The sequence below is a fragment of the Entelurus aequoreus genome, linkage group LG10 (genome assembly GCF_033978785.1).
Source record: "Entelurus aequoreus isolate RoL-2023_Sb linkage group LG10, RoL_Eaeq_v1.1, whole genome shotgun sequence".
In the NCBI taxonomy this organism is placed as follows: Eukaryota; Metazoa; Chordata; class Actinopteri; order Syngnathiformes; family Syngnathidae; genus Entelurus; species Entelurus aequoreus.
The window spans coordinates 2,535,321-2,549,439 of NC_084740.1; the positions used below are offsets into that span (position 1 = coordinate 2,535,321).

Here is a 14,119-nt window from a genome sequence, read left to right on the forward strand (position 1 = left end):
CTCCCTTAGAAACAGCTGTTGCCATGTAATCAGGGAAAGTCCATATAAAAGAGGAGGCGTACAATCTTTCGTCAGAGCGTGGTGGAAGACTGTACAAAGAGTACAGCCCAGACGTTTCTCCTCAATGAGCTAAATTGAATTCTGTCTCTGTTTAATTCCTTGCTTCTTGTCTGTTTGATAGATGTCATCAGTGTTTGAACCTGACAGGCACACAACTTATCTTCCTCAGCACGTGAGGAGTGGCCTCGCCGCAGATGTTTCCTGTCTTTCAGCTTGCTAACAGCCAAAGGAGGAACCAGCACCTCAACTAAGACAAGTCATATCAACAGCGGGCAGACAAAGCAGAGACAGGGCGCAACCACAACGCCCCCAGCACATTCTGGTCTGAATAATCACGTATGAGATGCTCGCAGAATGTGTGACCCCTCCCTTTAGAAGCAGCCTCAGCGATGTAACTAGGGAACGTCCTAAACTGAATAAATAGAGGAGCTCGGGGACTGTTCCTCAGAGCGTAGGGTGAGACTGTAACTTGAGTGTGCAGCTCCATGCGCTCTCATGAGCAAAATTGAACTCTGTCTCTGCCTGATTCCTTGCTTCTTGTTCTGTTTAATAAATAGTTCGGTGCTTAAACCTGACAATCCACAATGTAAATAGTCATGATAATAAAGAAAACATATTGAATGAGAAGAAGGTGTGTCCAAACTGTACATCAGATACATCACACGAACAAATAAGCTACACATGCGTGGCGCAGTCGGGAGAGTGGCCGTGCCAGCAACCTGAGGGTTCATGGTTCGATCCCCACCTTTTACCAACCTTGTCATGTCTGTTGTGTTCTTGAGCAAGACACTTCACCCTTGCTCCTGATGGGTGGTGGTTAGGGCCTTGCATGGCAGCTCCTGCCATCAGTGTGTGAATGGGTGAACGTGGAAATAGTACCTTGAAGGTAGAAAAGCGCTATACAAATATAACCCATTTACCATTTATTTGAGTCAGGTTATCATACAAATTTAACAGCAAATCAACAACAGAAAGAAAGAAGGAAAAGTCAAAAGGCTCAAATGGAAAACTGAAAACTGTTGCAAAAACACGTGCAACCTTCTTGGAAAGATGGCCGTTTCCCCTGCAACGTGCTGGTAAGTCAGAGAGCACGAGGAAAATGTAAAGTGGAGAATAAACAGACTTATCATGAATGTGCAGGTCCAGTCCAGAGTCACAGTGCTAAAAAGAAAGTGTTAAGTGTCACAACAAGACAGCTGCTCAACCAATGTGACACACCACAACTGCTCTGTTCAACGCAGAAAGACCTTTCCGGAATCATCCAAGCCTTTCGTCAGAGGCAAACAAGTTCCACTGTGTTACACCAGTGCCAGGAGCGAACACACCAGGAAATAAAGAAACAACAAGAAATAACTAGCTTTTGATTTACATACAAAAAGTTAGATGCTGGCTTCCATTTTCCTGATGTTCACGATCAACCTCTTGCAGTAGTCCTTGTGGTCCACGGGCTTCACGTCCAGCACGGTGGCCTTGATCCTGGACTCATCCTGACAAGAGAACCTTGGATTTAGCATTTCAGGGAACTGCGATAAGCCTTGTGTTCGACTGTCACAGGTAGCACCTAAACCAGGGCTTTTTACGAGGGGTATTGACTTTTGAAAGATGTAAAGTAAGAAGGAATGTAAAATACTTCAGTTTGAGGAGTTAAATGGTGGAAGAAGCTCAGTGATGAGTTGAAGGCATGTACTAATTTGTCAAGCTTTAAGAAAACCGTTAAAGGTGAAATCATGGAAAATGATCAAATATAGTAACGATTACTTCCATCCAATTAATTTTTTGAACGTAGATTTTCCAGGTAATCTAATTTTCAGTGAATGTTTAAGATATTCAAATATAAGTCTTGGCTTCAGCCTATTCCTTTTTTGGTCATTATTTTTATTTTTTGTGTGTAAATGTGTATGATTGTTAAATATGTCTAGTCTCTACCGTTAAACTGCTCACACAAAATGGTTGATTAAATGACCCAAATAAACTTATTTCATTCATTCATTCAAATGTAATAATAATAATAGATTTTATTTGTAAAAAAAAAAAAGAAAAAAAAAGCACTTTACATTGAGCAAACAACCTCAAAGTGCTACAGTGTATTAAAATAAAATAAAATGAAAAAATTAAAAGATACCGTATTTCCTTGAATTGCCGCCGGGAATATAGTACGCGCCTGTCTAGAATTACTGCCGGGTCAAACTCGTTTCGCAAAATAATTAGCGCATGCTTAGCATTACCGCCAGCTCAGGACTAACGCCGGGTCAAACTTGTTTCGCAAAATAATTAGCATATGCCTAGAATTTCTGCCGGGTCAAACTCGTCACGTCACGAGTGACACTTCACCTGTCATCATTTTCAAAATGGACGAGGCTGATTTCAACTATTTGAAATCGCATAAAGGGAAAAAGATTAAGAACTATTCAGTAGGATTTAAGGTCCAAGCTATTGAATATGCTAAAAAGAACAGTAAGCATCTATGTTTTATTAATATACCGTACCTGCGTGTGTCAAATAAGAGTCACTAAATGACTCCCGCCTCCAGGTGGTAGAGGGCGCTAGTGATCCTTCTTGCGACTACTCGGCTGCAGAAGAAGTGACAACTAGCAGCAACAGTTAGCAGCGATCGTTTATTTTTTCCTCTCGCTTGCACTTTTACCATGGAGGATTACATATCTAAAATAAAACAGTTTTCTAAACTGGACTTTCAATGGAAGCAGGAGGTAACAATTAAAGGAATATATCCATCGAGACAGAGAGACTTTTAAAACTGAAGAAAGATAAGGAAGACTTCTATAAACAAGTTATCGATGCTTTTGTTCAGAAGCAGTTGCGCATGGACTTCATTTATAAGTAAAGGTAAGACCATAATACAATTCTTTTTATCAAATGTGCTTTTCATGATGGTATCCTTACATCACACTCAAAGCGCAGGCCTAAATTTACCGCATGCCTTTGGTAAGTGCCGGAGTGAGAAGAGGGGTTTAAAATAATTAGCGCATGCTTGCCTATACCGCATGCCTTTGGTAAGCGCCGGAGTGAGAAGAGGTTTTAAATTAATTACCGCCCCGGCGCCAATTCAAGGAAACACGGTAATAAAAATAAAAAAATATAAAAACTAGAACAGCCTAATAGCTAGAACTAGTATGCATATATCTAAAAAAAAAGGCTTTTTTTTTTTTTTTTATAAAAAGAAGGGTTTTTAAGCCTTTTTAAAAGCATCCACAGTCTGTGTTGCCCTCAGGTGGTCAGGGAGAGCGTTCCACAGACTGGGAGCGGCGGAGCAAAAAGCCTGGTCTCCCATAGTTCGTAGCTTTGTCAACACTGGCTGAAGAACCTCAGTTCAATTTGCGTTTTTCCAATTCAGATGTGAAGTGTGAAGTGAATTATATTTATATAGCGCTTTTTCTCTAGTGACTCAAAGCGCTTTTACATAGTGAAACCCAATATCTAAGTTACATTCAAACCAGTGTGGGTGGCACTGGGAGCAGGTGGGTAAAGTGTCTTGCCCCAGGACACGACGGCAGTGGCTAGGATGGCAGAAGCGGGGATCGAACCTGGAACCCTCGAGTTGCTGGCACGGCCACTCTACCAACCGAGCTACACCGCCCCAGCTCATTCACATTTTACGGCAGCTGTTGGACCCTGGAACGGTTTTATTCGCCCAATTCCTTTAATAATGAAGAGTGTGTTTCGATATCGGAACCGATCGAAACGGATGCTGATCAGGATTCCACCGTATAGCAAGCGGAGTTGTAAATCCCCTACACGCGTGTTGCATGAGTTGTATTCATATTTGATTTAAAGGAGGCTTTTTACAGCTATTTAAAAGAAGGAGCCAATAACAGGTGGGCATGGCGACCTTCAAAAATGCTGAGCAAGCACTTTCTTGGCCTAATGATGTTATGATGATACTACACTTCTCAAAGGGCAGCTATAAAACACTTGAAGCCTAATTGGGTTTTGTTCTGGACTTCACTTTAACAAAAGAAGACGGTGGTGTTACACCACGTGACATTGACCACCAGGTGTTACACCACGTGACATTAACCACCAGGTGTTACACCACGTGACATTAACCACCAGGTGTTACACCACGTGACATTAACCACGTGACATTAACCGCCGGGTGTTACACCACGTGACATTAACCGCCAGGTGTTACACCACGTGACATTAACCACCAGGTGTTACACCACGTGACATTAACCACCAGGTGTTACACCACGTGACATTAACCACCAGGTGTTACACCACGTGACATTAACCACGTGACATTAACCGCCGGGTGTTACACCACGTGACATTAACCGCCAGGTGTTACACCACGTGACATTAACCGCCAGGTGTTACACCACGTGACATTGACCACCAGGTGTTACACCACGTGACATTAACCACCAGGTGTTACACCACGTGACATTGACCACCAGGTGTTACACCACGTGACATTGACCACCAGGTGTTACACCACGTGACATTAACCACCAGGTGTTACACCACGTGACATTAACCACCAGGTGTTACACCACGTGACATTAACCACCGGGTGTTACACCACGTGACATTGACCACCGGGTGTTACACCACGTGACATTAACCACCAGGTGTTACACCACGTGACATTAACCACCAGGTGTTACACCACGTGACATTAACGCCAGGTGTCACACCACGTGACATTGACCACCAGGTGTTACACCACGTGACATTAACCACCAGGTGTTACACCACGTGACATTAACCACCAGGTGTCACACCACGTGACATTAACCACCAGGTGTCACACCACGTGACATTGACCACCAGGTGTTACACCACGTGACATTAACCACCAGGTGTTACACCACGTGACATTGACCACCAGGTGTTACACCACGTGACATTGACCACCAGGTGTTACACCACGTGACATTAACCACCAGGTGTTACACCACGTGACATTAACCACCAGGTGTTACACCACGTGACATTAACCACCAGGTGTTACACCACGTGACATTAACCACCGGGTGTTACACCACGTGACATTGACCACCGGGTGTTACACCACGTGACATTAACCACCGGGTGTTACACCACGTGACATTAACCACCGGGTGTTACACCACGTGACATTAACCACCAGGTGTTACACCATGTGACATTAACCACCAGGTGTTACACCACGTGACATTAACCGCCAGGTGTTACACCACGTGACATTGACCACCAGGTGTTACACCACGTGACATTGACCACCAGGTGTTACACCACGTGACATTGACCACCAGGTGTTACACCACGTGACATTGACCACCAGGTGTTACACCACGTGACATTGACCACCAGGTGTTACACCACGTGACATTAACCGCCAGGTGTTACACCACGTGACATTGACCGCCAGGTGTTACACCACGTGACATTAACCACCAGGTGTTACACCACGTGACATTAACCACCAGGTGTTACACCACGTGACATTAACCGCCAGGTGTTACACCACGTGACATTAACCACCAGGTGTTACACCACGTGACATTGACCACCAGGTGTTACACCACGTGACATTAACCGCCAGGTGTTACACCACGTGACATTGACCGCCAGGTGTTACACCACGTGACATTAACCACCAGGTGTTACACCACGTGACATTAACCGCCAGGTGTTACACCACGTGACATTAACCACCAGGTGTTACACCACGTGACATTAACCACCAGGTGTTACACCACGTGACATTAACCACCAGGTGTTACACCACGTGACATTAACCACCAGGTGTTACACCACGTGACATTAACCACCAGGTGTTACACCACGTGACATTGACCACCAGGTGTTACACCACGTGACGTTAACCACCAGGGCTGGCCTGGCGTATTAAGGAGGAGGCATGTTGCAGGTGTTGAAGCAAAGGTGGTTTTTGGGGGTGTAGCGTCCATGCGGTGTAGTATCACAGTGGCCTTTTCTGTGCGGCGGCTGGCCAGACTCCAGACTTCCTGCTCGGAGCTCCAACCCAATCAATTCTTTTATGCGCCACACAACAAACCTTCATCTGTGTAGCCCAGTGAACCGAGACTGCATGTATGTATCTCTAAGGCCATGAAGATGAGCCTCACCGTCAGTCAAAAAGAGAGCAAGATGGCCTAGTGGTTAGAGTGTCCGCCCTGAGATGGCTAGGTTGGGAGCTCAAACCCCGGCCGAGTCATACCAAAGACTAGAAAAATGGGAGCCGTTAAATCCCTGCTTGGCACTCCGCATCAAGGGTGGGAATTGGGGGTTAAATCACCCAAAAATGATTCCCGGGCGCGACCACCGCTGCTGCTCACTGCTCCCCTCACCTCCCAGGGGGTGGACAAGGGTGATGGGTCAAATGCAGAGGACAAATTTCACCACACCTAGTGTGTGTGGGACTATCATTGCTACTTAATTGAATTAAAATATACTATTAATAATACTATTATAAACATGGAAGATTAACAAAATCAACCAAGTTTTACAGACTAATTACAATTACCTGGTGGGGTGGGTGTATTTAAAAAATAATTTTTTTTTTTAAATTTTTTTATTTTTTTACATACATAAATACAATCATGTGTGCTTACGGACTGTATCCCTGCAGACTGTATTGATCTATATTGATATATAATGTATATATTGTGTTTTTTATGTTGATTTCATTAAAAAAAATAAAAAATAAAAAATAAAAAAAATTTAAATTTCTTGTGCGGCCCGGTACCAATCGGTCCTCGGACCGGTACCGGGCCGTGGCCCGGTGGTTGGGGACCACTGCTGTAAAGCGTCTTTGAATAGCGCTATACCAAATAAAATGTATAATTGTATTATTTTTGTGAGATAAAAACAAATAGTTAAATATCTGCTTGTCACCTTTATTTATCATTTTAAAGCAAGTTATACATAAAGAAATCTAATAATCAAATGCATGTGCCACTTCACCCTTGCTCCTGATGGGTGGTGGTTAGGGCCTTGCATTCCATCAGTGTGTGAATGGGTGAATGTGGAAATAGTGTCAAAGCGCTTTGCATACCTTGAAGGTAGAAAAGTGCTATACAAGTATAACCCATTTACCATTAATTGAAACCCATTTTTTCCAGGCTTTTGCAGGCCACATAAAATGCTGTGGGTTTGACACCCGTGGTGTGGTTTAAGGGCAATCATGTTGTACCTTTAACAACTTACGTTATATGTTTCAAGCTTGACTCTGTTGCGGAACACAAACGTGTTGAAGTTGGCTTGCTGGAAGATCTCATCAAAGGCAGTTTCATTCTGAAAACCATGGGGGGTAAACAACATGTACATCATCCATGCATGCTGGCCAACCAAGGAGATGCAGAGCAAGTCTTGCAGCTTAAATGCAAACATTCCCTGAGACCACAGATTAAAAGTCTTACCGAGTCCCTGAGCTGTCCCAGATAAGCTGCATTCTGGCCCAAAATGGCCTCTGCGCTCTCTTGGAAGCAGGTCACCCATTGGTTGTCTCTGTAATCTGAAATGTTGGCCTGACAAATGCAGAAGAACACAAGGATGTTGGATGTCTGCCATTACATCTCATAATGAACCCAAGTCATGCGGCTTAGATCGCCTTGCTGCTTTTCAACCACTTCCAAGTTCATTTCAAGTCTTAATTTTATCTTTATTACTTCTTGTGTCATTTATTTTTATCCCATGTTTGTTTCCACTACCGCACCTTAACTCCAATCAATCAATGTTTATTTATATAGCCCTAAATCACAAAAGTCTCAAAGGGCTGCACAAGCCACAACGACATCCTCGGCACATAACCGTTTTTAATCGATATATAAAAGAAAGTTGACCTTAGCATATTTCACAATGAAAAAGTCAGAAAACTGCGGAAATGGATTCATAATTTTGCGCAAAAAAATGATAAATTGCGGGAAAACGTCACATTTAACTAAATCAAAATTAAAAAAAACGTGTTTATCATGTGAGGCGGAAGTCTTAATTTTATGATAAATATGTCAATGAAAGGCGGAAATAAAGTCACGATTTCATTGCAGAAATATTATAAATTGATGTTAAAAATCGGAATATTGTGAGAGTAAAATAATTTTAATTTTTTGTTTAATTTACCGTATTTTCCGCACCATAAGCCGCACCTAAAAACCACAAATTTTCTCAAAAGCTGACAGTGCGGCTAATAACCCGGTGCGCCTTATATATGGATTCATATTCATATTTATTTTCATAAAGTTTAGGTCTCGCAACTACGGTAAACAGCCGCCATCTTTTTTCCCCGTAGAAGAGGAAGCGCTTCTTCTTCTACGGTAAGCAACCGCCCCCGTTGAAGAGGAAGCGCTTCTTCTTCTACGGTAAGCAACCGCCCCCGTTGAAGAGGAAGCACTTCTTCTTCTACGGTAAGCAACCGCCCCCGTAGAAGAGGAAGCGCTTCTTCTTCTACGGTAAGCAACCGCCCCCGTAGAAGAGGAAGCGCTTCTTCTTCTACGGTAAGCAACCGCCCCCGTAGAAGAGGAAGCGCTTCTTCTTCTACGGTAAGCAACCGCCCCTGTAGAAGAGGAAGCGCTTCTTCTTCTACGGTAAGCAACCGCCCCCGTAGAACAGGAAGCGCTTCTTCTACGGTAAGCAACCGCCCCCGTAGAACAGGAAGCGCTTCTTCTTCTACGGTAATTTCTGGTAAATTTCCCACGAGAAGTTAAGCTCGGAAAGTTTGGAAATATTGACCATTTATTGGATTATTCAAAGTTGGACAGCGTCCATCTTATTGTGTAGCATAAGATGAGCAGCTTGTAAAAGACTAATGCAATGCCACACACAGATATAAATAGTCAACTAAACAACTGGAGTAGTCTTTAAAAATATGTTACTGATGGACAAATGAATAGAAATAGGCTAGATGAATAAATGAATAGTCAATCAGCATGCTAGATCAAACTATACGCTACATTCTTGTATGACAACAGAATGGCTAGCAGAACAGAAGGCAGAGGAAACTGCACCTTTTGATTTAGGTAAAAAAGGTAAATTGGGATTGCTAACGTTGTTAGCATAAATGAATGGGATTTAACAGAGAAAATGATGAAGTCCTTGGGCTCAAATACTAGTGTGACCTCAATAGCCCTGCTGTAGTGTGTAGCATGCTGGCAATTATCTGGCCATGTGATGGAAGAATGCACTGCACCATGTGATGGAGGAATGCACAGTGCAGGGTTGAAATTCTACTGAATTTGCATTAAATCAGGTTGTTTTAGCTAATAATCATGCTGCGAGATCTAGCATGTTGCATTAAATGTTTATTCCCATTCATTTCTGTTAATTCCCATATATTCCCGTTAATTCCCATGGAAAGTTTCCAACTTTGAATATTCCCGGATTTTTGCAACCCTAACTTGGCTGCAATCAGCAGAGGAGCTGTTCATTCAGTGTCCACTAGTTTGTGGTCTCCAGAACAACATCTCCACAAACTTTGGCTGTAACACAATCTCTTGTCAGTATAACACTGGAGGAAAGGCATTCTCTCACCCCATTGAAAATCTTTTCAAAAAATAGCAACCAATCATTGGATCAATAAATGCACATTTCTAGTAGACCATAGAAGAAGAAATGTGGTGAAGGAGGCATCTCTCAAGTGAAGGACAAACGTGGAACATGGAGGCTATGAATATTTACACATGTGGGCTATGAATATTTACATACATGTAGACTATGAATATTTACACATATGTGGGCTATGAATATTTACATATACCTGCTTTTTGTGGGTGTGCAGGAGGAAGTTTTAGACTCAATCCATTAGGGTACATTTTTCTTAAAGGCCTACTGAAAGCCACTACTAGCGACCACGCAGTCTGATAGTTTATATATCAATGATGACATCTTAACATTGCAACACATGCCAATACGGCCGGGTTAACTTATAAAGTGACATTTTAAATTTCCCGCCACACTTCCGCTTGAAAAGGTCTATGTATGATGACGTATGCGCGTGACGTCAATCGTTGAAGCGGAAGTATGTGGACACATTGTATCCAATACAAAAAGCTCTGTTTTCATTTCATAATTCCACAGTATTCTGGACATCTGTGTTGGTGAATCTTTTGCAATTTGTTTAATGAACAATGGAGACTGCAAAGAAGAAAGCTGTAGGTGGGATCGGTGTATTAGCGGCTGGCTGCAGCAACACAACCAGGAGGACTTTGAGTTGGATAGCATACGCGCTATCCGACGCTAGCCGCCGACCGCATCGATGATCGGGTGAAGTCCTTCGTCGCGCCGTCGATCGCTGGAACGCAGGTGAGCACGGGTGTTGATGAGCAGATGAGGGCTGGCTGGGGTAGGTGGAGCACTAATGTTTATATCGTAGCTCTGACGAGGTCCCGTAGCTAAGTTAGCTTCAATGGCGTCGTTAGCAACAGCATTGCTAGGCTTCCACAGGCGGCACAGCATTAACCGTGTGGTTACATGTCCATGGTTTAATAGTATTGTTGATCTTCTGTCTATCCTTCCAGTCAGGGGCTTATTTCTTTTGTTTCTATCTGCATTTAAGCATGATGCTATCACATTAGCTCCGTAGCTAAAGTGCTTCACCGATGTATTGTTGTGGAGATAAAAGTCACTGTGAATGTCCATTTCGCGTTCTCGACTCTCATTTTCAAGAGGATATAGTATCCCAGGTGGTTTGAAATACAAATCCGTGATCCACAATACAAAAAGGAGAGTGTGGAATCCAATGAGCCAGCTTGTACCTAAGTTACGGTCAGAACGAAAAAAGATACGTCCTGCACTGCACTCTAGTCCTTCACTCTCACGTTCCTCATCCACGAATCTTTCATCCTCGCTCAAATTAATGGGGTAATCGTCGCTTTCTCGGTCTGAATCGCTCTCGCTGCTGGTGTAAACAATGGGGAAATGGGAGGAGCCTTTCAACCTGTGACGTCACGCTACTTCCGGTACAGGCAAGGCTTTTTTTTATCAGCGACCAAAAGTTGCGAACTTTATCGTCGATGTTCTCTACTAAATCATTTCAGCAAAAATATGGCAATATCGCCAAATGATCAAGTATGACACATAGAATGGATCTGCTATCCCCGTTTAAATAAAAAAAAAATCATTTCAGTAGGCCTTTAAATAGCATGTTAAAACAGTCTTCTGGTATTTTAGCATTGTTCTACTGCATTATCTAAGGTGCACAGTATAATTAAGCATACACATCACAGTGAGTCACTTACAGACAGGATGAGGCGGTATTTGAAGTTGGGAAACTCTTTGTCACACTTCTCGCAGCGGAACATTCCATTTTGCTGGTCCACCACTTTCTTGTTGCAGTCTTGGCTGGGACAGGCCTGGTAGAGGCAGTTTTCCTTGCGCAGGTACACGATGGTGGCGATGCACGTGTAGTAGTCGGCCTGAAACAAGGATGAAACAACATTTAGCCGTACCTCTTTAATGACCTTGGCTTTAAGCAATAACACATCAAAACGTGAAGTGGACCAAGTAAAGACAAGGCCGCCATTCGATGGTGTTATGCGAGCACACAGGGAGCAGCGTTGGTGTACCGCCTGTGCCAGGAATCCTAATAGCAACAACGTAAATGCAAATTAACGTGGAGCCCGCTGCCTTGGACACCGGCTGCACATAAATAGCTTTTGGGAGACATTCCTTGCTGGAATGGAAAACACCCAAAGCCAAGGAAATGGAATTCACGTTCATAAATAGATGAATACAAAGAAGGGAGGAGCAGGAGGGTCTGAATGTGCTGTAATGAAGAAATGGAACTCGGAGGCATTACTACTGCTTTGAAATATCATCCAGCCATCCATTTTCTACCGCTTGTCCCTTTCAGGGTCGCGGGGGGTGCTGGAGCCTATCTCAGCTGCATTCGGGCGGAAGGCAGGGTACACCCTGGACAAGTCGCCACCTCATCACAGGGCCAACACAGACAGACAACATTCACACACTAGGGACCATTTAGTGTTGCCTATCAACCTATCCCCAGGTGCGTGTCTTTGGAGGTGGGAGGGGCCTATCCCCAGGTGCGTGTCTTTGGAGGTGGGAGGGGCCTATCCCCAGGTGCATGTCTTTTGGAGGTGGGTGGGGCCTATCCCCAGGTGCGTGTCTTTGGAGGTGGGAGGGGCCTATCCCCAGGTGCGTGTCTTTTGGAGGTGGGTGGGAGGTCAAATATCAAAATATATGAAAGTGAACAATGAAAAGGAATTCATTCAAAATGTGTTAATTAATATTACATTCAACCTGAAAAAAATGTGTGCACTTATTAGTTTTGAATACACAGATTCCAGTGTTTCCCATAAACTGCCAAGATACCTGTGGCGGTGGGGGCGTGGTCACCATGACATCATCGAGTAATTTATTTAAATACTTACTAATTAATAATAACAGTTTTCTTTTAAACATCCATCCATCCATCCACTTTATAATATAATTACAACACTTTATGTACATATTTATATACAGATTTGAACAATAAGTTATTCACTGAAATATATTTATTAATTGTGGTTCTTACAAAAAATATATCTTATAAAATATAAAAGCTAAAATGTCTCTTAAAGCTCTGCCCCTTTTAATTAGTGCATACTAAATAATTTAACTTTAGCCTACTACTACAACCACATTATTTACCAGCAACATAAAGTGAAACAGAGGCAGAGGTGTCCTGCCACAGTCAGTAACAAATAAACAGAAAACAGTAGTGGTCAAATACAAATAAGGCAACAAGAGAAGTATCCTACACTTCTCTTTTGTAAAGTAAATGTGAACAGCCTATATGGGCATCTACATCTACTATATGATTTGCATGAGAAGCTGGACAGGACAAAAAAAATAAAATAAAATAAAATAAATAAATAAATAAAATTATTTGTGGCGGACGTAATTCTTTCGTGGCGGGCCGCCACAAATAAATGAATGTGTGGGAAACACTGGATTCTTCAAAATCAGACATAAAAACTTTTGGTTTGAAGGTCAATTTTATCAAGTGAAAAATATTTGGCCTTCTTTTAGCACCATACTGGCACCTTCTAATATAATGAACGGTAAATGCAACAATGCGGGTAGAACTAAAAATACACACATCTTGTTTAAATGACACTAATTAAAATCTGTACAACTGAAAGGTAATTTCAAACAAACATAAGCACAAAAAGAGTATAAACTATTAGTTGTGAGGGTCTGGCACTTATTCAGTGGCTGTTTTGATGTCCCTAAAAAAAGCCCTCTCTCAAAAGAGGCTTCATTAATCAAGTAAGTCCCTCGTCAATTAGTGTGCCGCTGACAGGGGGTTGTCGTCATGGCAGGAAAACAGAGTTTGTTTGTCGTCGCTGTCAAAGACTTTTACAACCACCGCGCTGAGGCGGCAGGTTAGTGTCACAAAGGGCAGGAAGGCCACGGGAAAGCAGGAGATGGTGGCATTGACACTTTGTGACGGGGGCAATTAATCGTACCCGACTTGCTTTGGGACGGGGTCTTGAGCGGCCTCGACCCCAATGTTCGGCTCCTCTCAGACGGGCCGAGGCTAAGCTGCTGTCAGTAAAGGGCCCCGTCACACCGTAGGCCGGGGTCAACACCTTTTCTGTCCCGATAGCAAGAAGCGGATGCCAAGAGAAGGCCTTCACCTGACAGCCAGCTAATGCTTGGAGCAGGCCAAGAAATAAGAGGGCAGCTTAAGCTGTATTGTTGGCCCTCAGACGACACAGGAGCTGAAGTGGCAACACAGAAAGAGGCTTAAAGGTGAACCCAAACGCCATTTAATAACCGGGACCGGGAATCCTACACTTTGGGCCGATGAAGAAAGAATTCATGGGACACCAATAGCTGGCTTGGCTCATTTGCAGCCTCAGACAAGTGGCAAGAAACATGTCAATAATGAATACAGCAAAACATGTTCTAGACCAGGGGTCACCAACCTTTTTGAAACCAAGAGCTACTTCTTGGGTAGTGATTAATGCGAAGGGCTACCAGTTTGATACACACTTCAATAAATTGCCAGAAATAGCCAATTTGCTCAATTTACCTTTAACTCTATGTTTTTATTAATAATTAATGATATTTACACTTAATTGAACAGTTTAAA

The 14,119-nt window shown here is 43.0% G+C and overlaps 1 protein-coding gene across 1 annotated transcript in view; it reads right to left on the bottom strand.

The window, feature by feature from the left end:
• Positions 1-970: 970 nt before the first annotated feature.
• rpa1 (replication protein A1) overlaps positions 971-14,119 on the bottom strand; it is a 61,819-nt gene continuing 48,670 nt past the window's right edge. The window contains exons 14-17 of the mRNA XM_062061991.1: positions 11,259-11,435; positions 7,446-7,553; positions 7,234-7,320; positions 971-1,547 (exon numbers count right to left, since the gene is read on the bottom strand). Of these exons, the coding sequence (XP_061917975.1) occupies positions 1,440-1,547; positions 7,234-7,320; positions 7,446-7,553; positions 11,259-11,435 (480 nt within the window). The 3' untranslated portion in view covers positions 971-1,439. The remainder of the gene's footprint in view (positions 1,548-7,233; positions 7,321-7,445; positions 7,554-11,258; positions 11,436-14,119) is intronic.